The 22,059-nt window shown below is 61.6% G+C and overlaps 1 protein-coding gene across 3 annotated transcripts; it reads left to right on the top strand.

The window, feature by feature from the left end:
• The first annotated feature begins 1,513 nt into the window (after positions 1 to 1,513).
• JUP (junction plakoglobin) lies at positions 1,514 to 20,350 on the top strand. Of its 3 annotated transcripts, none has more exons than XM_084222107.1 (15): positions 1,514 to 1,558; positions 10,704 to 10,931; positions 11,888 to 12,141; positions 13,357 to 13,595; positions 14,497 to 14,698; positions 15,099 to 15,243; positions 15,605 to 15,708; positions 16,631 to 16,969; positions 17,359 to 17,514; positions 17,658 to 17,777; positions 17,924 to 18,074; positions 18,185 to 18,306; positions 18,565 to 18,604; positions 19,130 to 19,297; positions 19,509 to 20,350. In XM_084222107.1, the coding sequence occupies exons 2-14, from the start codon at positions 10,706 to 10,708 to the stop codon at positions 19,273 to 19,275; spliced, it is 2,244 nt and encodes a 747-aa protein (XP_084078233.1). In that variant the 5' UTR covers positions 1,514 to 1,558; positions 10,704 to 10,705; the 3' UTR covers positions 19,276 to 19,297; positions 19,509 to 20,350. The 3 variants fall into 3 exon arrangements, with proteins under 3 accessions (XP_084078233.1, XP_084078232.1, XP_084078231.1); XM_084222106.1 differs by having other exon boundaries at positions 1,525 to 1,558; positions 10,699 to 10,931; XM_084222105.1 differs by lacking the exon at positions 1,514 to 1,558 and adding an exon at positions 1,633 to 1,640 and having other exon boundaries at positions 10,699 to 10,931.
• The last annotated feature ends 1,709 nt before the right edge of the window (positions 20,351 to 22,059 follow it).

The raw sequence follows: 22,059 nt of genomic DNA, 5'->3' as shown, positions 1-22,059 counted from the left end.
TCACTTGGGAGGAGCTGGGTTTGTCACCGATGGGTCACAGCCACCTCGGGAGGGGAGTGCCGGCCCGCTGGGGTGTGGCGGGCGGCACTCGCCAGGGGATGAGCCGGGAGCACAGCCCAGCGCTAGCACCGCAGCCCAGGGGACAAAGACCTGCGGATCTTCCCAACAGCTGGGCGAGGGTGGCGCTGGGCCCACGGGGCCTCCGCCCTACTCTGACACACTGCTGAGCACCGTGTCCCCTCCCCAGCCCCACACTCGCCAGGAGAAGACGGCTCCTCGCTCCCGCTGATCTACGGGCACCAGGCAGAGCCCCTGGCAGCCGTGGGGTGCCCGGGGTCCCTGTCCTGCTCCCACCTGCAGCCGGTGGATGTGCATCCATCACTCCCGGGAGTGCCAGGCGGGAGCAGCAGCTCTGGGAGCGGCGATGTGACCCGGCAGTGGCTGTGACCTGAGCATGGCCACCGTCCTGTCCCCCATGGCCACCGTCCTGTCCCCAGGAAGCGGAGAGTCGAGCTGCGGGGCAGTGCCAGGGGTGCAGAGATGGGATGCAGAGTGACTGATCGGGGACAGGGAGGTGGCATGCAGGGGATGCAGGAGATGCAGGGGCAAGGCTGCGGGAAGCTGAGTTACACCGGAGCGCTTCCCTGACACCCTCGACCTTGACCAAGAGGGGAGCGCGAATGAGATTTCTGGCTGACGCCTCAGCTGTGCCGTGCCGTGCCGTGTGCCCATTTCCTTGTGCCGAGAGCTCTCTGGCTGTGCTCCGGATCAGCGCACAGCCATGAATTCCCTTTTTCTTGCAGGGGCGGTGGAAGCGCTGTCTCTCACCTCCCTTCGGAGCTGAGAATCCCCGCCTGGCAGCGCTCGCTGCCAGACGTACCAGGGAACCGTACAGGCAGCGGGGGGTGCAGGTTGCTCCCTCCTCATCCTCACCGGGGCAGAATCCTCCTGTTCCCCACACCTGGGAGGTCCTGAGGTGGGCTGAGACGTATCCAATGGATGACTCGGGCACTGGATGACGGCGGCTTCGCCCGGGACGCGGCGGCAGCACCCGGCTGGACCGGTCCGGCGGGGACCGGGTTGACGTAGCGCCAGCAGCCCCGAGCCCTTCCCGAACGCCGCTTCCAGCCGCCCCCGCGCTCCTGTCTCAAGGGGTCCCCGCACGGCCCGGGGGTCCCCGCACGGCCCGGGGGTCCCCCCGAGCCCCCGGCCCTGCCCAGGGGCGGGTCCCGGCCCCACCTGGCCGCGCCCACTGACGTCACCCAGGTGGTCCCCTCGTGGTCGCGCCCTTGCTCTGCCGCCGCCGCGCCCCGCCCGCCCAGCCCCGCTGTCCAATCACCTGCGGGCAGGGGGCGGGGCGGCCGCGCCCCCGCCAATGGGGAGCGGAAAAACACGTCCGGCGGGGGCGGGGCCCGGCGGGCCCAGGGGTTGATGGGCATGCAGAACAGCCAATAGCGGACGGGCGCTGCGGGGGCGGGGCCTGTGGTGGGCGGGGCGGGGCGCGGGGCGCTGCTCGCCTTTTGTTCGGGCAGGAGCGGGCGGGCGGTGGAGAGCGACGGTGAGCGGGGCCGGGACAGCGGGAACGGGTGGGGAGGGACGGTGAGTGGGGCTGAGGCACCGGGAATGGGTGGAGAGCGACGGTGAGCGGGGCTGGGGCACCGGGAACGTGTGGTTGCGGTGAACGGGATTGGCGCACCGGGCACGGGGAGCGACGGTGAGCGGGGCGGGGCACCGGGAGCGACGGTGAGTGGAGCCGAGTCAGCGAGCATCGGGCATGGGGGAGCGGCGGTGAGCGGCAATAGGCCGGCGGAACGGGGCAGGGATCGCTCCGGTGAGCGGGGAGGGTCCGGAGGACCGGGCAGGCGGAGGTCGCGGCGGGGAGTGGTCCGGTGAGCAGAGTTGGGGCGGCCGGGACGGGGCCAGAGCCGTGGCCGTTGGTCGTTCCGGGCTGGGCTGCACCGCAGCCGTGCGGAGTCCGCCGTGCGGCGCTGGGGAGCGGCCGCGCTCGGGGCGGGGAGGACCCGGGTGTCTGGTCCGGGCAGCACCGACCGTCCCGGCTCGGCCCCGCTGCCGCCGGCTGGGGCAGGGCTCCGTGTGCTGCCCGGGAGCTCGGCCGGTCCTGCGCGGCACCAGCCGGGCGGCTCCCCGGGGCTTCCCCCGTGGGCAGCCGGGCTGTCCCGGCCCCTTCCCGGTGCCGAGTCGCGGCTCTGCGCTCCCGTGCGAGGCGGTGACTCTGTCCCCGGCCCCGCCCGAAGCTGCCGTTCGCTGGGCGGGCAGGGCCCTGGCACGGCGCTCGCCCGGTGCTGTGGGGCTCTTACGCAAACCTGGCTGCTCCGTGCCCACAGCCACACCTGGGGACACCGCGTGCTGCTCTCGAGGCCGCCTCGGATCGCCTCGACATCGTCGTCCCTACCCGTGGGACCGGGGCTACCCTTCGCCCAGCGCCGGGCATGTGGAGTCTGGGGGCTGAGAGGGCCGAGGGGGACGCGGGTGACCTGGCATCACCCCGACATCCCCCTGCGGCTGAGGGGTGCTGGGCACAGTGCACACGGAGGGTCCCAGATGAGCCCCGGACAGCGGACATCCGCACCGGGAAACGGCGGGGGAAGCGAAACTTGGCTGTTTGTGTGATGTTTGGAGAGGAGAGAGCGCTCTAATTGCGTTAGCTCAGTGATTAGCTTAATTAATCAGGTTTACAGCACAGATGAAAGGATAATGCTGAAATGTTGCTGGGAGTTGCCCGGAGAAGGCAAACGTGGGCTGTCATACGAGCAACGTGTGCTGGGAGAGGAGCGTGAGCGCTCAGGAGGGGACGGGACAGGGTGACCTGCGCCACCCTTGTGCCCGCCCGGGTGTGGGACCATCAGCCTGCACCCTCTCCGGCCAGGCTGGAAGTCCCTGCACCCCCGGCTTCCCCGTGGCGCTGTTGGGGTGCCTGGGTGAGTCCCATGTCTGCTTTCATGTTCCCTTGTCAGCTTCCCCATACCAGAAGGGTGGTGGGGGCTGGGGACACAGCCCTGTGACACAGCCCCCCCAGTGGCTTCACCTCCTGCTCCAGCCCACGTCGTGCTGGTTTTGGCGCTGGTGCCAGCCCCGAGCAGCTCGCGGCTCTGGTGTCCGTCTGCGATGGGCTGGTGGGGAGCCGGGGGCGCAGTGTGTCCCTGCCAGCTGCCGCGGGGATGGGGCTGGAGCGGTGCCGGGGGCGTTTGCTCCGGGCTGTCAGCCGCATCCAGGGCAGGTGCAGTGTCCGCGGGGGCTGCTCCGGGCTCTGCTCTCGGAGTGTCCGGTCCAGCCGGAAACAGGGATGAGAAAATTATAGGGGTCCGTTTCTGTGTCCTTGTCGGTGTCTGAGCTGGCTGGAAGGGTGCAGGGCACCCACCAGAACTGCGTTTGCCTCTGAAGCCTGCTATCGCTCATTGTTTTGGAGGATTTCCGTGAAGTGTCATGAAAACCCCATTTTTACTGCTAATTTGGCTTAAACAAGTTGGCCATCGGGACGGGGACGCGCGGAGCTCCTGGCAGCGGTGGCTGAGGATTGTTCTCCCTCCTTGCGCCGTGGCTGCTGTGCGGGAGCAGGGACAGACGTGCGTCCCCAGGGCTCAGGGCGCTGGGGAAAGGTGGGGCGGCCGTGCGGGGCCGTCCCTCAGACAATGGCGATACAGTCTATTGTCTGGGCGATGTGCCGTGTCCTTGCCGGCTCCAGGAAGCGCGTTCATCCCCGGGAGGGGGTGGGGGGACGAGCCGGGCTGCTGGAAGGGGTCTCCTGGGGCTGGGTGTGCGAGTAGTTTGTGCTCCGTGCCTGGGGTAGCGCGGGTGAATCGTGGCCGGGCTGCAGCCGAGGACCTTGGGGGATGTCCCCTCTGGTCCTGGTGCCGCATTTCAGTGTATCATTCGGCGCTGCCCTAATCCTATTAACTCACCCCTTTGTTTCCCCCACCTGAAACCCTTACTCAGCCCTCGCAGCCGGGCAGGCACTGCGGTACAGCTGCACGGCTCCTGCAGCTCAGGCCGTTCCTGGGAGGACGGCTTCCCTTCAAGACTGTGGTTTGGTGTGGGAGCGCTTGATGGGATTTGGCTTTTTATCACACTTCCAGATCTCCGGGATTTAAGACGGCGCTTTTGCCGGGCGCGCTGCCGCTCGCAGATGGCAGAGCCTGGGAGCGAAGCTGCCCTTGGCCCCGCTCCGCAGGCTGGGGGAGCAGAGCCTCTGCACAGAGAACTTGCAGAACTTTAATTGCAGCATCTGTACCGACGCTTGTGCTGGTTTTGAGGGTTTAAATTAGACTGGCTTCTAATTAACAGAAGTTAAAAAGAAATGTCGTGTCTATTACAGCAGTACGAGCCAAACTCCGGGTTCAGCTGGTGCTTCCCTTCCTAGACAGGGTGTGTGGGCACCCAGCATCACCCAGGGTCGGTCTCAGCCCCGTGTGGTGTCCCAGGTGGGTCTGTGTGAATGGACACGGCTGGGGCTGGCAACTCTGGAGGACGCCGGGGCTGCATCGGTGCCTTGAATTGCATTCTCTGCTCTGGGAGGGTTGATTTTGCCCCTCTTCGCTCACAGACAGACTTGACAAAGTGGTGGACAAGGGCGTGGGAAGGTGCAGGGACTCCCGCTCCAAAAAAGCTTAAAACTTGACCTCGGCACTATGTCTGTGCTTAAACAGGGCTGGCTTTGCAGCCACACCCGGTTTGTCGATGGCTGCGCGGGCTGGAGGGGGGGGAGGTGAAGATGTTTCTATTTAAGCAGAGGTTTGAAATACCCTTCTAAATCCACCATCCCCGATGGGTTCTGCGGCGGCTGGCGGGCCTGGAGGCATCCTGGCACGCCTTGGTCTCTCGGCTCCGGAATCGCTTTGGAGACGGGGCAGGAGCCTCGTACCGCGGCTGCCGGGGCTTGTCGGGCAGCCCGCGACATCTGCGCTGTCTGTTCCCAGCCAGTCCTCGGGCCTCCTTCCCAGAGCCGGAGCTTCTGGCGGGGTGGAGGCGGAATGCTCGGTGTTTTCCCAATATCCCACGCTTGGCTGAGCAGACCTGCGAGGGGGTGACTGTGGCAGTGCCCTCCGGGGGGCTGCCCTGCTGCTGGGGCACAGACCCCGTGGGGTGGGTGCGTTGGGGTCCCGTGTGGCTTTTTGGGGTAGGGGGCTGGATGAAAAGCGTTCCTCAGTGTGAGAGGAGAGACCTTTGGCTGCTGGCAGAGCCTGCCGTAATCGCGGTGACGCGCGGGCAGAGCCCTGGTGACAAATCATTAACTTGCTCCGACAGGCCGGGTGCTGACGGCTGTGGGTGATAATTTCTTGTGAAGCGTCTGAACTTTGCAGCTGTAATGCAACTGGATGGAGAAATTAAACCGGGGCTCAGCACCTCTGTGCCCCTCCTCACTGTCCCAGCTCCTCTGGCAGGGCCAGGTGGCAAACCCTGTGTCCTGGGCACTGTGGCTGGAGCTGGGAACAGCCAGCAAGGTTCAGAGCCTGCAATTATAGTGTTCTTAAAGAACAACTTGTTCTTTGTGCTCATTGAAACAAAATAATGGTTTTTGGTTTTTTTATCCAGATGGAATAATTGTGATTAATCTCACCATGCCAGTTCTCCTTTCCATGGACAAGTGGCAAATTCCCATCTTTCCCAGACATGATTCTAATGAGATCAGCCAACTCTGAGGAGATGAGCCCGTGTGGGTCCTCCTGATCCTGCAGGTGGAGGTGTCTGTGCCAACAACTAGTGATGTGGGGAGGGGGATGTGCTGCCAGAGACCCCACAGTGGGTCTTTGGCAGGTGGAAGTCCCTGGGAAAGCCTTCCCTGGGCTGAGGGTCCTGCTGTGTCCCTGCCCCTGCACAGGAGCGGGGGGTGGGTGTCATGCTCACTGCTGTGCGTGCGCTTGCAGCAGGAGAGCACTTGATGGATAATACTGTGTTGGTTTGTGATGTGAAGTGCCAAAACATCACAGCCTGGGCCTGGCATGTGCTGGAGCTGTCAGGAGCTGTTAATTCAGGTGCAGGCGAGGCATTTCGGGGACACGGTCTGGGTTGATGGAGAGCATCAGCTGAGCGCTGCAGGTCGTGGCACAGTTGCCGCGTTCTGGGGCTGCTCTGCTGCCAGAGCCTGGTCTGGTGCTCAGGGGGATGCAGCACCCCCAGCAAGAGGAGCTGGAGCTTTGCATGAGGCATTCAGAAGCTCAAATGTGACAAAATCACGGTAGCTGAAATATAAAAAAGGTTTGGGACCCCCTCCAGTGAAAGAGCCTGGATCTGAAGCTCCCACACCCCACTGAGGGCCCAGAGCTGGTGGGGCAGCCAGGAACCATTCTGGACCAGGGTACATCCATGCACAAAGGCCATGGGCTCCTTTGTGTGCAAGGCCAGGCCAGTGGTTTTGCCTGCTCTAACGAGAGGCTGATCCCCCGCCGCTGTCTCCTCCTCATTAAACTTCAAGCTGCTCTCGTTCCCCTTTGAATTCTTCCACTCATCTTCCCTGTAAAGCCCCATTGAAAGGGCTCCTGGTGCTGGGATCTGACTCGAACGCTTCCCATTGATGCTGGTGAGGTCTTGACAAGCTCCTTTCTCTGCCTGCTCCCGCTGTGTGTTCCTGAGGATCCTCTTCAAAACCACTAAAGCTTTTGTGCCGTGTCTGCGGGGCCTTCGTTAGCGGCTGCCCCAGCTTCATCAGCCCTTGGTGTGACTTCAGAGCACCTTGGGGCAGGGGCTCTGGGTGCTGGGGGACTTCAAGGTGCAGCTCTCACAGGGCTCTGGGTGCCCTTGTCTGTGGGAAGACTGTGCTGAGCTGGGCAGGGCTGTCTGAGCAGGCAGTTGCTAATCCCCGGCTGCTCCAGGAAGGGGGGGACCGGAGATGGCTTGTGTGTAGTGTAAGTGCTTCTAAAATAGAGGCTTTTCTCGTGCTGCATTTATTGAATTGCCTTAACTGCCTCTTCCCTTTCCTTAAAAGCCTTGGCCACTGTAATTGCAGCCACTCACATGCTCCCACCATCGAACTCAGCCCCCCACATGCAGACCCCCCAGCACTGTTGCCCTTTGCTCCTTTGAGCCAGGGTGGGGCTCTGGGGGGCTCTGGCATCCCGCTGCTGTCACCCACACTGCTCCATGCTGGGCTGAGAGCAGGCTGGACCTGCATGTGATGAGCTCAGGCTGCCCCTCATACCCACTGACCCTGAGACCCAGTGCCTGGAGCTTGTGAGGGTGCCCTGTGCCCCCCACCTGCTGCCCTTGGGGTGACCCCACACTGGGGATCACAGCTGCTCCCCCCAGGGACTGCTGCTCCCCGAGAAGCCCCCGAGCAGTGGATATTTCTGCATGAAGCAGCACTCACTGCTTTCCTGCTGCTGTTCTGGGCAGCTCAGCCCTGTCTGCTGGCTGTGTCCTGCCTGCTGAGGCTGAAGGCTTCACAGCAGCTGGTGAGAAGGGCTGGTCAGGCCTGGGGCTGCATGTTTGCCAGAGACTTCCTCTGCAGACGGTGTCCCGGGGGGCTGTGCTGCTTGGACGATGATCAAATGGCTCCGGGGGCGGATGAGCTGCTGGCCGGTGCCCGACAGCCTGCGGGAGCTTCCTCTGCCTTCCTGGCTGAGGGAAGTGGTGGGAGAGGGATTAACCTCTTCCTGGCAGTGCCCTGCCTGAGTGACTGAAGACCCTGCCTGTCCTGCATCCCATGGCTGAAGCCCCTCAGGTGTCTTGGCCCCTTTCCTGTTGTGGTGCAGGAGCAGGCTGGAGCTTCTCCCCAAATCTGCTGGCCCCTCTGAACAGTCCCCCACAGCTGCCTCACTGTTTCCTGGGAGGTTTCTCACTGTTCCCAGGAGCAAATCTTGTTTCCCTGGGGTCTAGGTTTGTGTGGAATGGGGTTCAGGTGAGGCCTCTCTGTTTTCCCCTTCCCTCTCCACCAGCTTGGTGGGTGAGGTAAGGGCTGCCCACCCAGACATGCCCCTTGCTCATGGCTGACCCTTCAGTGTGGGTATTTTCACATGTGCCCCAAATAACACCCTGCTTCTCCCTCCTGCACGAGGGTCCTTTCCTGCTACAGCACTGCCCTAGAAACACTGCCAGGAAATGGCTCCAGAATCCAGGGGTAACCAGCACCCTGGTGTCCCTCTCCTGCTGATCCTGCCGAGGAGGAGAGGGGACACCTGAGGACAGAGCCAGGCTGTGGAGGATGGGGGAGAGGCTTGTGTCAGTGTCTGCCCCTCACGGAGTGATGAGCAGGGCACGCTTGACACAGGGTTCAGAAAATGTCACTGCTCACCGTAGGAGCATCTGGCATTTGCTCCACTGGCCCTGTCACCTCGGGTGCTGTTGGCCTTGCTGGCCCCTGTGGCCATGAGCAGATGCTGTTGGGGGGATGCTCAGGGGAAGGACAGGTGCCTGTGTCTCTTCTGTGAGGTTCCTGGTCCTGCTCTCCTGCTTGGAGCTCGTCTGGGGCTGATCACCAGAGCCCGTGTCTGAGCTCGAGGAGCTGTGCTGGCTTTTGATGTCCCTGGGTGCTGTGGTGCAGACAGAAGGGGTGGCTCATGCATAATGCAGGGCTCTGTACAGTGTCTGAGCCCAGCTCCTGGAGGTTTGGAAAATTAAGTGCCTGTCTGATGCCTCTAAATTGTGGAGTGGATGTCACTGTTCAACAGTGGTGCAGCAGCATCAGCCCCTACCTGATCTGTCAGCTGCTGCCTGGGGTCCCTGCCCTGGTTGTGTTGTCTGTACTGGCCTCAGCTCTGCTCTCCCCCTGCCCACCTTGTCCAGGGCAGCTTTCCAGTGTTTGCCTGGGATGTTGTGACCTTCTGTGCAGGTGGGAGGGATGCCAGCTCACCCAGCACCGCGGTGATGTGCCCTGCCAGTGCCACAGAGCCCTCTCCTTCCTACCACTTCCACACTGTAAGGCACGACTATTGCTTCTCTTGAGTTTCCCAACACAATTCAGAGACTGCCACCGTGGCCAGGATGAGCCAGCTGGAGGACCCGCCCTCCCAAATACCAACGCAGGTGCGGGTGTGCAGCTCCGCGGCACTCCCAGCTCCGCTCCGGGGCTCTCACGGCCCATCCCTGCTGCGACGCGGGGTGGGGAGCGGAGCTGTCTCTCCTCTGGCCCCTGGCACCGTGTGTCACACGCTGTCCTGCCCCACTGCTCAGACACACCAGCTCCTCCCCGGCTCTGCCTCCCCCGCCCTCCATTAGCGGGTCCTCTGTTTCCTGACCACCGTGCGTGATGCAGAGCCCATCATAGCTGCTCTATCTGCCAGTGCTGCTTGACAGCTCAAAAAACATCGGATTGGCAGGAGCAGCGCCCTGCCGCGGCTCCGGGAAGGCGGCTGGGGCTGGGCGTTGCGGGATGCCCCTACCCGCGGGGACAAGCGTGGGGGCTCCTGTTTCCCATCTGGCCGCCGCTCCCGCGAATGAGAGCTTGGGATTCCTCCCCGTGCAGCTGGCGGGGGCTCGGCCGCTCCTTGGGAACAGCCGGCAGCGCTGGGACGAGCCGCGCCAAGCCCGAGCGCGCCGTGCCCCGCCGGGCCGCCCCGCGGAGCCGCGTCCTCGGCCACCACCCGACGCCCTGACTCAGCCGCCGGCCTGGCGGGGGGCTCAGCTTCAGCTCCGTGTTCTCGCTCCCCCAGGAGCGTGCTGGGGCCCGAGGCTGCCGCCCCAGCCCGGCCGGTCCCTGCGGGTCCCGCGCGGTGCTGGCGGCTGGAGCGGAGCCAGCGGTGCGCGGCCGGCCCGGTCCAGCCCGGCGCAGGGATCGGGGCCGGTGCAGGCGGTAATTAGGGTGTTTGGAATGGGTGCTGCTGCGCCCTTCGCTGCTTATCGCCTCTGAAACTCTGACTCATTCCACTCCTGCGCGGCCGGGAAGGGATAGGAATGCTGGGTGATGGGTCAGCGGAGGGCTGGGCGGGTGCTGTCTCCATCCCTCCTTCCTTCCCTGCCTGCCTCCAACCCTCCCTCCCCGCCTGCCTCCATCCCTCCTGGTCGTGCCGGGGGCCTGGATGCAGGGCTGGTGACTCAGAGCCCTGAGTGAGCTCAGGCATTAATCCATGAGCCATCCTCCCTCCTCCTGTATCTCCAAATTAAAGACAAGGAAATCCCAGCCCTGCTCCCAGCAACCTTGGCTGGTTTGTCCTGAGTGTTGGGATGTGCCGGGCTGCCCTGTCCTGGCACTGAGTGGGGAGTGCCCAGCCCTGGACTGTGCCGTGGGCGCCTGTGGTGCTGAGCACCCATGGAGAGCTGAGCCAGTGTCTTTGCCTCCTTATTTTCAGGTGCTTTAGGAGTGTCCCAGGAAGCTTCTAAAAAGGTTCATTTTATACTTGGAACTCCAACCATATGGAGCTTGGAGCTCCTGGCATGTCCCCAGCTCTGTGCAGGTTGTGTCTCTGGAAAGGACCTTAAAAAAGCTCATGGGACCCTGGAGCTTGTGGTGTCCCAGTGTGCTGGGCAGAGCCTGCCCACACCTTGGCCGTGGCAGTGGTGAGACACAGCTCTGTGAGACGCAGCCGCCGTTCATGTCTGAACACGAGCAACAAAGTGCTGAGCTTTGGGTTCGTCATCGCGGTGCCGCCTTTCATCTCCGGTGGGGGAGGAGGGCAGATAGGGATCGGCTCCATCTGCTCGTGGGGCCGGCTGCTGCGCAGGGCCTGCCGTGCCATCCCGGGGCAGGAGAGGGGCAGGAGGGTCCTGAGGCTACCTGGAGGTGTAACGTCTGCCCTGCCCACCCCGCAGAGCAGCCATGGAGGTGATGAACATGATGGAGCAGCCGATCAAGGTGACGGAGTGGCAGCAGACCTACACCTACGACTCCGGAATCCACTCCGGCGTCAACACGCAGGTGCCGTCCGTCAGCAGCAAGTGCCTGGGGGACGATGACGAGGTGTATGGGAAGCAGTACACCATCAAGAAGACAACCACCACGAGTTACTGCCAGGGAGGGAGCCAGAGCCAGAGCCAAGCGCAAGGTAAGGGGCTGTGAGGCCTGGCACATCCGCAGGCTCAGCTGCTCAGCTCCTGCCTTCCTCTTCCTCCCCCGCAGCCATGCTGCTTCTGGGTACTCCTCCATGCTGGCTTCCACACCCTGGGAGTTGTTGCTGCCTAAAATATGCTTCCTCCTGTCCTCCTCCCCAGCGCTGAGAGGCTCTGGTGCGGGGGCGGTGCGCGGTCAGCCCGCGCTGGAGCTGAGCTGCGCGCACATCCGAGCGCGCCAGCGGGGCTGGCTCGAGATGGGAACAGCTGATCCCATCCCACGGATCTGCCACCTGCTCTACTGCCTGTCTGCCTGCTGGGAAACCTGTCCCAGTGTGGCTGCCAGAGCTGCCAGTGTGTGCCATAGCACCGTGCCAGTGCCGCGGCTTCTCCGGCTGAGGCGAGGACGATGCGGAGCTGCAGCCTGGAGCGAAGGAGATGCTTCCCCCAGCTTTATCCCCTCCAAGGGGGCTGATTTGCTCTGCTTGCCTCTGCGGTTCCCCATCAGCAGTAGGCTCTGGAAGGTTTATTGGCAACTCCCATGGGGATCAGAACTCTCTACGGGACCCTGTGCAGTCCTTGTGGTGCAGAGGTGGGGACCATGGGTGGCTACTGCAGTATCACACCTCAGCATCCTCGATGGGCAAGGCCTCAGTGTTCTCCTTTTTTCCAGTGCCAGCCAGTCCCAAATTGCAAATATCCTTAATTTTTTAATTAACGGGCCTTGTGTGACGACTGCCCCATCATGCTGCCTAATTGAGTGCTGTCTTATCTCTGTGCTGCCGGATCTGTTTACGCTTTGAAGCTCCAGCTCTGTGCAGAGCGTGTGGGGACTGCTGACGTGGCCGGTGTCTCTGCGCTAAGCTCTTGCTCATCTCGTTGGGTTTGGGAAGCAGGGCTGGGAGTGCTCCTTGGAGAGAGCCTTATGCTGCCTCCCTGTCCCCCCCTGCAGCGGACATGGAGGCTCAGCTGGCCATGACCCGTGCCCAGCGTGTCCGGGCTGCCATGTACCCCGAGACGGTGGAGGACCGCTCACTTCTCATCACCACCCAGCTGGAGGGGCAGCAGACCAACGTGCAGCGCCTGGCAGAGCCCTCCCAGATGCTGAAGTCAGCCATTGTGCATCTTATCAACTACCAGGATGACGCCGAGCTGGCCACACGTGCCATCCCAGAGCTCACCAAGCTGCTCAATGATGAGGACCCGGTAAGGAGCTCTGTTTGCTGTGTTTGTCTCTTCAGCTGCTGCACTGATGTGTGGTGGAGTTTGCAGGGGTCCCAGGACAAGGGAAGAGATGAGAATCTTGACTCCATGTTTCAGAAGGCTGATTTATTATTTTATGATATATATTATATTAAAAGAAAATTATATATTAAAACTATATTAAGGAATAGAAGAAAAGATTTCATCAGAAGGCTAGCAAGGAAAGGAATGGAATGATAATAAAATCTTGTGACTGCTCACAGCCTCGACACAGGTGGCTGTCATTGGTCATCAAGTAAAAACGATTTCACATGCTGGGTAAACAATTCTCCAAATCACATTCCAAAGCAGCAAAACATGGAGAAGTTGAAGCTTCACAGCTTCTCAGGAGAAAAATCCTAGCAAAAGGATTTTTCATAAAATAGGTCTGTGACACTGATGGGCTCCTGTCCCTTTGGGGCTCTGTGGCCATGTCTGTCTCCTTCCTCTTGGCCAAACTCCTGCTTGCCTCCGCCCTGCACCAGGGCTGAGCCCACCCTGCCCAGCCATGTCACCTCACATCCTGTCCTTGCTGTGGGACCCCTTCCCACACACCAGTTCCTCTCCTATTGGAATAATTATCAATATAGCCGGACAGGATGTGCCTGGGCTTGTCTGGCCCTTGCTGCTTGACCAAAAGGCGGCAACGGTGGTGATTTCACCCCAGAGACACCTTTGGCTGGCTGGATGCTGCAGCTGGGTGCTTGGAGACAAATCCAGGCGTGCAGGAGCTCAGGTTTCCCTCTGCTGGAGAAGCTTTAAGGCGATGGTGAAGGAAAGGAGTCGGTTCTGATGGAGGGTTTGGATCCAGAGCTTTATTCTGGCCCACAGGCCTCTGAATCCAGCAATGGCTCCAAAAGAACTCTCTGACTGCGTGGTTGCTGTTCCTTTTAACCCTGGGCAGAGGGGGAGGGAAGGAACACAGGGGACCACCAACCAGGTTGGGGGGGAAGTCTTAAGGGACAAATGGATGGCCCAATGCCCCCCCAGGGGTAGAGGGCATCTCTTGAATTCTGCCAGTCACTGATGCCCTTCTGGGATGCTGGCAGACAGCACTCTGCAGGGAGCAAGGGAAGGGGAGGTAGAGGTGGCTGACACACCCGGGGAAGAAATCTTCAGGGAGAAACCCGGGGTATCTGAGGCAAACCAGGACATCACACTGCAACGCTCTCCCTGCAGGTGGTTGTCAGCAAGGCAGCCATGATCGTCAACCAGCTCTCCAAGAAGGAGGCGTCGCGCCGCGCGCTGATGCAGTCGCCGCAGATCGTGGCGGCCGTGGTGCGCACCATGCAGAGCACCAGCGACCTGGACACCGCCCGCTGCACCACCAGCATCCTGCACAACCTCTCGCACCACCGCGAGGGCCTGCTCTCCATCTTCAAGTCTGGGGGCATCCCAGCCCTCGTCAGGATGCTGAGGTACAGGGTGGTGTAAAGCGGCTTTTTGCTGGGGTTTGGGGTGTCCCCAGCTGGCTGCAATGGGGTCTGGAGAGCTCAGTCCTGTTCGGGACAGACTGACTGAGCTCCCAAGCAGTTCTGAGCTGTAGAACTTAGCAAGCTTAAATGAGATCAGCTCTTCAGTGATTATCAGCTCATGGTAATTTCAGCTCTTAGCTTGCTAGGTGCCTAGGCAGGCAGACAGAGGGAGAGAGAGGAGAAGGCTGTGCGGGGTTCCACAGCGATGTGTTTATTGATTCTTCTGTGAAGGGTTCCAGTGACAGCTCTTCTGCCAGAACTGGGCTAAACCAGCCCTTTATATGGGGTACGGGGACATCAGAAATTGTCCAAAGGCAAGGGGTAAAGGAAAGTGACCTGTAGGGTTACAGAGAGATAAGCAGAGGCTCCAAAAGGTGGAATAAGGTCTTTCTAGCCCATTCACCATGACTTGGCATTTCCTATCTTAGGTTTCTGCACACCAGGGAGCCCTTGCAGGCCCTGTGCCTGCTACGGTGGTGGGGATGCCAGGGTGGATGGCAGAGCCTGGCAGCCCCTCCTGGGATGGATGGGGGCAGAGGAAAGGAGGGCTCGTGCTGCCCTCAGTGTGGGTCGTTCTGCTCACCAAAACAATGGGAGAGTTTGCTGGGGGTTTGCTGTGTATGGAGCCCGCATGGGGCAGGAGGAAGGGAGTGGCTACCTCACCCACACTGCCCTGGCCACAGAGATGGGGCTCAGGCTCTGAGGTGTCCATTCCCAGAGATGGGGCCATGCTGGAGGGTGCTGGTGGCTGCTGGGGTCAGGGCACCCTTGGGGGCTCTACTGCAGCCTGGTGTGAGTGTGGTGTGGTTCCTGCCCTGACATGGACTGTGCTGCCCACCCACAGCTCACCCGTGGAGTCTGTTCTCTTCTACGCCATCACCACCCTGCACAACCTGCTGCTGTACCAGGAGGGGGCCAAGATGGCCGTGCGTTTGGCTGATGGGCTGCAGAAGATGGTTCCTTTGCTCAACAAGAACAACCCCAAGTTCCTGGCCATCACCACTGACTGCCTCCAGCTTCTGGCCTATGGGAACCAGGAGAGCAAGGTGGGCTGGGGATCCCAGAGATGTGGGGAAGGCAGGAGGGGGGGTGCTTGCCCAACTTTGCACCTCAAAGATGTGCAGGAGGCAGTGGTGGAGACCCCACCGTCTTGTGTGTCCCTGATGATGTGACCAGAGCATTCCTCTATGCCAAGGCGCTGTAGCTCCTGCCTGGCTTGTGTCCTGGCATGAGCTGGGGAATCTGGAGAGGGAGTCCCAGCAGCCCCGGCCTGCCATACCCCAACCCTCCATTCTTGATGCCCCATCCCTGGAAGCGTTCAGGATCAGGTTGGGCAGGGCTTGGAGCCACCCCTTCTAGTCGATTGTGCTGCTGCCTGTGGTGTAAAGACTGGATGGTCTTTAAGGTACCTTCCAACCCAAACAATTCTGGGATTCTTTCTTGCAGCTGATTATTTTGGCCAACGGGGGACCCCAGGCCCTGGTGCAGATCATGCGCAGCTACAACTACGAGAAGCTGCTCTGGACCACGAGCCGTGTGCTCAAGGTGCTGTCGGTGTGTCCCAGCAACAAACCTGCCATCGTTGAGGCTGGTAAGAGAGGCTGGGCCACAGCCACAGGAGGAGGGTGAGTGGTGGTGGCAGGGTGATGTGGCTGAGGACGGGTCCCCCTGCATGTCTGTGGGATGGGCAGAGGTCTGCACAGCCAAGTGAAGCCTCTGCTGGCCTGGATTCCTGCTCTGGAGGCTGCTTAGGCTTGTTCCTGGCACTGTGGGTGGGCAGGATCCATCCTGGCTGTCCAAGAGCTCTTCACACACCACATTTGGCCTCTGCTGAGCCATGAGGCTGCTCTGTGTGCAGGAGCATCAGCTGATGCCCAGCCCACCCAGCCCTGCTGCTCCTCCTCCTGCTGGGATGGCCAGGGGTGCTCACAGGACTGTCCCCTTCCCTGCAGGTGGCATGCAGGCACTGGGCAAGCACCTGACCAGCTCCAGCCCCAGGCTGGTCCAGAACTGCCTGTGGACCCTGAGGAACCTTTCTGATGTGGCAACCAAACAGGTGAGGCTGCAGGACCCCGGCTGTGCTTCAGTGCCACGTTTTGGAGCCGTGTCCCTGCCAGGTGCTGGGTGGCTCATGCCAGGCTGAGTCCAAAGCCTTGTGTTCCCTGTTCCATGTGCCAGGCAGGGTGAGGGGTTGCCCTGCTGTGCCCAAGTTGCCCATCAGCTGGGCTTGCCCTGCATCCCAGGGCGCTGCTCACTGCCTGTGGCCTTGCCCATGCCAGCTGGCTGCCAGCACTCCTGCGTGTCCCCAGCGTTGGGCCAAGGCCACCGTGGTCACTCAGCGGGTGCCACCAGAGTTTGCTCTGGCTCGGGAGCCCTGTCAGCCTGTCCTGGGCTGGCTGCCTGCCCAGCTCCTGGGGGAGCTGCTGGCAGAGCTGCTGCCAAGGCTGTTGTGCCTGCAGGCTGTGCAGAGGTGACCCCAGCCCTGCCCTGGGTCTGCTCTCCCCGCCCTTTGCTGCCTCCTGATGAGTTTTCCCATCTGCTGGGGCTGCTCCATGTGGATTAGCTCTGATGCAGCCTGGAAACTATTTTGGCTGTCATGGAACCTTCCCTGGCTCTGATGACTGAAGGGTTGAAGGAGGATGTGTTCATGGCTCTTTAACTCTTTCCTGACCTGTTGCTGGCTGCTGGCCAGCACAGCCAGGACTGGGGTCACCCCATCACCATGTGGGGAGTGCTGGCAGGGGCACTGGAAGTGTAATTCCAGCAGGAGACATTAAACTCTGAGTGAAACTGCACATGTTAGAGTGTCTGGGGCTCCGTGAAGGAGCAGCTCCATCTGTGGGGGATGGAAAAGGAGCTGTGTGAGAGTCAGGAACACTGTGGCCCCCCCATCACTGCCCGCTGTGGGGCTGGATGTGGTGCTGGAACTTTGGTCTGGCTCTGTGTGCTGGTCCCACCTCCCATCCCCACCCCTGCAGGAGGGCCTGGATGGCGTCCTCAAGATCCTGGTGAACCAGCTGAGCTCTGATGATGTGAATGTGCTGACCTGTGCCACCGGCACCCTCTCCAACCTGACCTGCAACAACAGCAAGAACAAGACCCTGGTGACGCAGTCGAACGGGGTGGAGGCGCTGATCCACACCATCCTGCGGGCGGGTGACAAGGAGGACATCACCGAGCCGGCCGTGTGCGCCCTGCGGCACCTCACCAGCCGGCACCCCGAGGCTGAGATGGCCCAGAACTCAGTGCGCCTCAACTACGGCATCCCCGCCATTGTCAAGCTCCTCAACCAGCCCAACCAGTGGCCACTGGTTAAGGTAAGGGGCCAGAGGGGTGTTGGGGGCAGGAGGAGGAGGTGCCCGGGCTGGAGAGAGACCCTGGCTGCTGTTCTGTGGTAGGATGGGATGCTGAGGGGGGCAGCAGCTGGTGCTGTGCACAGAGTGATGGTGGCTGCTCCTGGTGGGTCATGTCCTGGACAGCAGCTGATGGAGGAAGTGGCTCGTGCCTGCTGCTCATTGGAGTTGGAGCTCAGCTTGGGGAGAGGATGGATCCGGGGCAGGGGGAAAGCTGAGTCAGCCCGCACCACAGAGAGGATGGGGTGGGACAGATGGGGAGGGGTGCAGCCAGCGGGTCTCCTGGGGAACACACACACGCTTTTCTGATCCACACTTGAGACAAATGGCTCCTTCCTCCTCCTCTCCTGCAGGCTACCATAGGCCTGATCCGCAACCTGGCCCTGTGTCCGGCCAACCACGCCCCGCTGCAGGAGGCTGCTGTCATCCCCCGCCTGGTCCAGCTGCTGGTCAAGGCTCACCAGGACGCCCAGAGACACGCAGCTGCTGGCACACAACAGCCCTACACAGTGAGCCCCCACCCCTTTGCCCTGCTCCCAGCACAGCCTGGCACCCCAAAATCCAGCCTGTCCCTTGGGGCACCCTGTGCCCACACTTCAGGTGGCCGTGCTCCCTGTGTGAGGGCTCTGGCTGAGCTCTTGTTCCCTGGCAGGATGGAGTGAAGATGGAAGAGATTGTGGAGGGTTGCACAGGGGCACTGCACATCCTGGCCCGGGACCCCATGAACCGCATGGAGATCTTCCGCCTCAACACCATCCCTCTCTTCGTGCAGGTGAGGGCTGTGGGGACACAGGGCCACCTCCTGCCCAGCCTGCACGGGGAGCTGACCCTGGGCTGGTGCCCCATGCATCAGGACGTGCCCAGAGCACGGGGGCTCCCTGCAGGCTGCTTCACACGGGTGCTGATCTCTCCTGACAGCTCCTGTACTCTCCGGTGGAGAACATCCAGCGCGTGGCAGCCGGTGTGCTCTGCGAGCTGGCCCAGGACAAGGAGGCAGCAGATGCCATCGATGCCGAGGGCGCCTCGGCTCCCCTGATGGAGCTGCTGCACTCCAGGAATGAGGGGACAGGTGAGTGCTGCCACGCCGGGGGCTGTGCTGGGGACTCTCCTGGCACTGTCCCAGCTGGGGCTCTGCTGCTGCGTGGCAGCAGGAGCTGAGGCTGCTGGCCGTCCCCGCAGCCACCTACGCGGCCGCTGTGCTCTTCCGCATATCGGAGGACAAGAACCCTGACTACAGGAAACGTGTCTCTGTGGAGCTCACCAACTCCCTCTTCAAGCATGACCCAGCAGCCTGGGAAGCGGTGAGCATCCCAACCAGATCTTTTCCCCGGGGAAGCCAGGGTGTCAGGGGATGGTTCTGTGCTGCTTCCAAAAGCTGTTGGCAGTGCCTCCAACCAGAGCTCAGACAGGAGGGACCGTCAGACAGTGGGAGGTGGGAGGCAGATGGGCTGTGGCCTCAGCTCCTGGGTGATGTCACCACCTGGGGCAGGGCTTGTCACCACATGGCCCCTGAGCATTGTGAACATCAATCCCTTCAACTGTGCCATCTTCTTCCGTAGGCTCAGAGCATGATCCCCATCAATGAGCCCTACTCAGATGGTAAGTATGGCACCAGCCCTCCTTGCAGAGTCCCCATGGGCTGGGTTCTGGGGGGGGCAGCTGCCTCGTGTCACTAAGCCAGGTTGGTTTCAAAACCTTTCTCAGGTGGCTGTCAGTCAAGTGCCAGCCCAGTCTGCTGGGGATTGAGTGGGACGCTCAGCTTAGAAATTTTGTGCTTTCTAACTTCCCCACGATTTGTTCTGTGTGTTAGTGTTCTAGGAGAGGAATCTGACATGGAAGAGCCCTTTGCTTCCTCCAAACTCCAACTGAATCAGGCCAATCCAGAGTTTGCTGAAAGCAAAGGGTCCATGTCCCAGGCAGGACCTTTGGGGTGTCTGAGGTTTAATTCTTTCCCATCAGCCACTGAGAGCTGACTTTGTGCCCCTGTCCTGCCAGTCCCCATAGAGGGAGCACACACAGCTCATGCCCTCGGGCATGGTGGGACACTTACACAGCTGGGTGGGGAGCACAAGGAGGTGGCTGAGATCTGATGGGAGCTGAGGCTGCCACATTCTTTCCCTGCAGAGCTGGACCCTGGTTACCGCCCCATGTACTCGGGTGACATCCCCCTGGACCCCATGGACATGCACATGGACATGGACGGGGACTACCCCATGGATGCCTACAGCGACGGCGTCCGGGCGCCCTTCGCTGACCACATGCTCGCCTAACCCGCCCGCAGCCCCACGCCAGGTACTGCCAGCACACCTGGCACGTGGGCTCAGCCCTGTGGCAGGGCTGGCTGCTGGCACCTGCCGTGCTGAGGAGTCCCTGGTGCCACCACGGGGTCCCTGGTGCTGCCATGGATCAATGTCCCCATCCCCTGTGGGCCCAGGGGGTCCCGCGCTCTGGTCTCCTCCTAAATCCCCCCTCGGAGGGTGACAGGAGTTCTCTGCCACTGCAGGTGTTCTCTCCATGCAGAAGAGGGTGGCCCCAGAGCTGAGCATTCGCGAGAAGGACTTGGGAGACAGAAGTGCCTGAGAAGACAAAACTTTTCCATTCCCACGAGAGGTTTTATTTTTCGATTTGTTTTCTTCGCTGTGGGTCTGTGGAGAAGGTCCTTCCTCCTGGGACTGCTTCGAGCACCTACTGCCACATCCAGCATCCAAGATACTGTTTCTGAAGCTTTAAAACACAAACCTTGCACCGTTAGTGATCTTTCATTGGCAAAATAGTCTTTTCTATGAATATATATTTCTTTTTTATTTTTAATATGGTGCCAACGGCTTTTGCCGTCTTTAAGTTTGTGCTTTCTAACTTCCCCACGATTTGTTCTGCGTGTTAGTGTTCTAGGAGAGGAATCTGACATGGAAAAACCCTTTGCTTCCTGCGAACTCCAACTGAATCAGGCCAATCCAGTTTGCTGAAAGCAAAGGGTCCGTGTCCCAGGACCTTCGGGGTTTCTGAGGTTTAATTCTTTCCCATCAGCTGCTGGGAGCTGACTTCGTGTCCCTGTCCTGCCAGTCCCCATAGAGGAGTGACTCCAGCATTAGGAACTGTGTCCTTGTACTGATCTTTGTTGCACATTTTAACCCGTTTCCCTTCTCTTTGGTGAGTGGTGTGTTTCCGTCCCCTCCTCCCTTATCTAACGCATTTTTTAAAAGAGGCTTTAGATCCGATGGTGGTTTAACACTCCAGCTGGAAAGGGATGGACAGCTACTGGAGTGTGGGTCAGGAATGGAAGATTTTATTATTTCTGTAAGTTGTTTTTGTATAGACCAAAGCAAAGAATAAAATAACCCCTGCAGCCCCGTGCTGCCCTGAGCCTGTTCTTCTGTCGACTGGGGACAGTCCCCTGGGGCAACCAGGGGAAGGCAAAGCCCTCGCCCTCTGGTGAGTCCTTCCGTGGGCCAGAGTGATCCTGGGGAACTCATTCCCATGCTTGGCACCTGCTTTGCCTGGATGTGGGCCCAGGCTGCCACAGAGCACGGCAGGACATCGAGGTTCATGTGCCGTGCTCGGGACAGGAGCAAGCGGGGACAAAGCAGCAGGAGCTGGCCTGGGAAGTGGGACTGGGGGAAACATCCTGCCTGAGCTCGGTGCTGTGGCCACAGCCAACCCCAGTGCTCAGGGAAATGGATCTGCTTCCTGCCACAGCCCGTGCCAGGACCTGCAGTGAGCAAAACAACAGCTGCTTTCCGGGCAGTCCCAGCAGAACCCAGTGCACTTCCCGAGGGCAATGGGGCGGGGGTGGCTCATGGGATGAGGACCAGACAGCCCCTGGCCTGCTGCAGCTGCTGCCAGAGCAGGAGACAATCGGTGACAGGCCTTGGCTCCAGCCCTGTGTGCCTGGGATGGGGTTTTGGCTGTGCTGAGCCTGGACTGCACCTCGTGGCTGCCAGTCAGCCCTGGTTCCTGCTGTCAGAGCTGGCTGTCTCCAAAGTGCCAGTGGGTCTGGAGATGCCCCAGAACATCTGCCCTAGGAGGGGTCGGGTCCTGCAGCCATCCTGGAGCCGTGGGCAGGGATGCACATGCCGAGATCCCCAGTCCCCCTGCGCAGAGCTGCCAGGGGCGTGTGCGGGGTTTGGGGGGGAAGCGGAGCCGGAGGACACCTGGACCGGAGCAACCGGAGGTGCTTGCGGGGTCCCCAGGGAGCAGCGGGACGGATTACGGGTCCCGGCATCCTCGGCTGCTCTCCGCACCTGCCGAGGAGCGGCTTTCATTGTCGGCGGGTCCGGGAGCGAGGTCCGATGGCTCCGCAGCCACCGCCGCGCCGGGAGCAGCGCCCAGCGTGTGTGCGGATCTCCCTCCCCGGAATCCCTGCACCCAAACCCGGCATCTCCCGCACTCCCGGTGCACCGAGCCCTGGGCTCCCGCCGTGTCCCACTCCACCTCCGCTGTCACCGGGGGCGCTCCGCCTCCGATTCTCACGGTGTCCTGCGTGCCCCAGGCTGCCTTCGGGTACCCCAAATCCCCGGGCAGCTCCCGCGGGCGAGCCCCGGGCCGTGCCCAGCCGTTCACCGGAGAATTTGAGGGCGGCTGCGGCAGCCCCGGGAGAATTTCCCTCCGTCTCTCCCCTTCTCACGGCGCTCCTCGGGAGGTGCCCGGGCAGGAGGCGCGGGACGGCATCGGGCAGGGCAGGGAGCGGCAGGCGCGAGTCTGCACAGGTACCGGGGCCGGCCTGAGCCAGGACCTCACTCCTCCTCGCCCGTGTCCCATCGCTGCCCGGGACCCCCGTCCTGCCCTCGCCCAGCTCCCGGGGCAGGTCCCGGCTCATCAAACGCTGGCGGAGGGGGGACAGTGGGGTCCGGGTCAGTGGGAGAGGGGGGCTCCGGGAGCAGCGGGCGATGGGAGCCGCTCGGCACGTGTCTGAACAAGGCTCCCCCGGGGAGAGTAAATGTACGTGCAGGAGCTGGGCCAAAAGCAGACGCAGGGCTCTGGCAGTCCCGGCTGAGCTGACTCACCGGCCGCGCTCCCTCCCCGGAGCCAGCGGCAGCGCGGCACCTCCGCACGGT

Source organism: Fringilla coelebs (genome assembly GCF_963513975.1).
Source record: "Fringilla coelebs genome assembly, chromosome: 27".
In the NCBI taxonomy this organism is placed as follows: domain Eukaryota; kingdom Metazoa; phylum Chordata; class Aves; order Passeriformes; family Fringillidae; genus Fringilla; species Fringilla coelebs.
The sequence above is the reverse complement of the archived record's forward strand: the minus strand, read 5'-3'. Positions and strand labels throughout refer to the sequence as shown.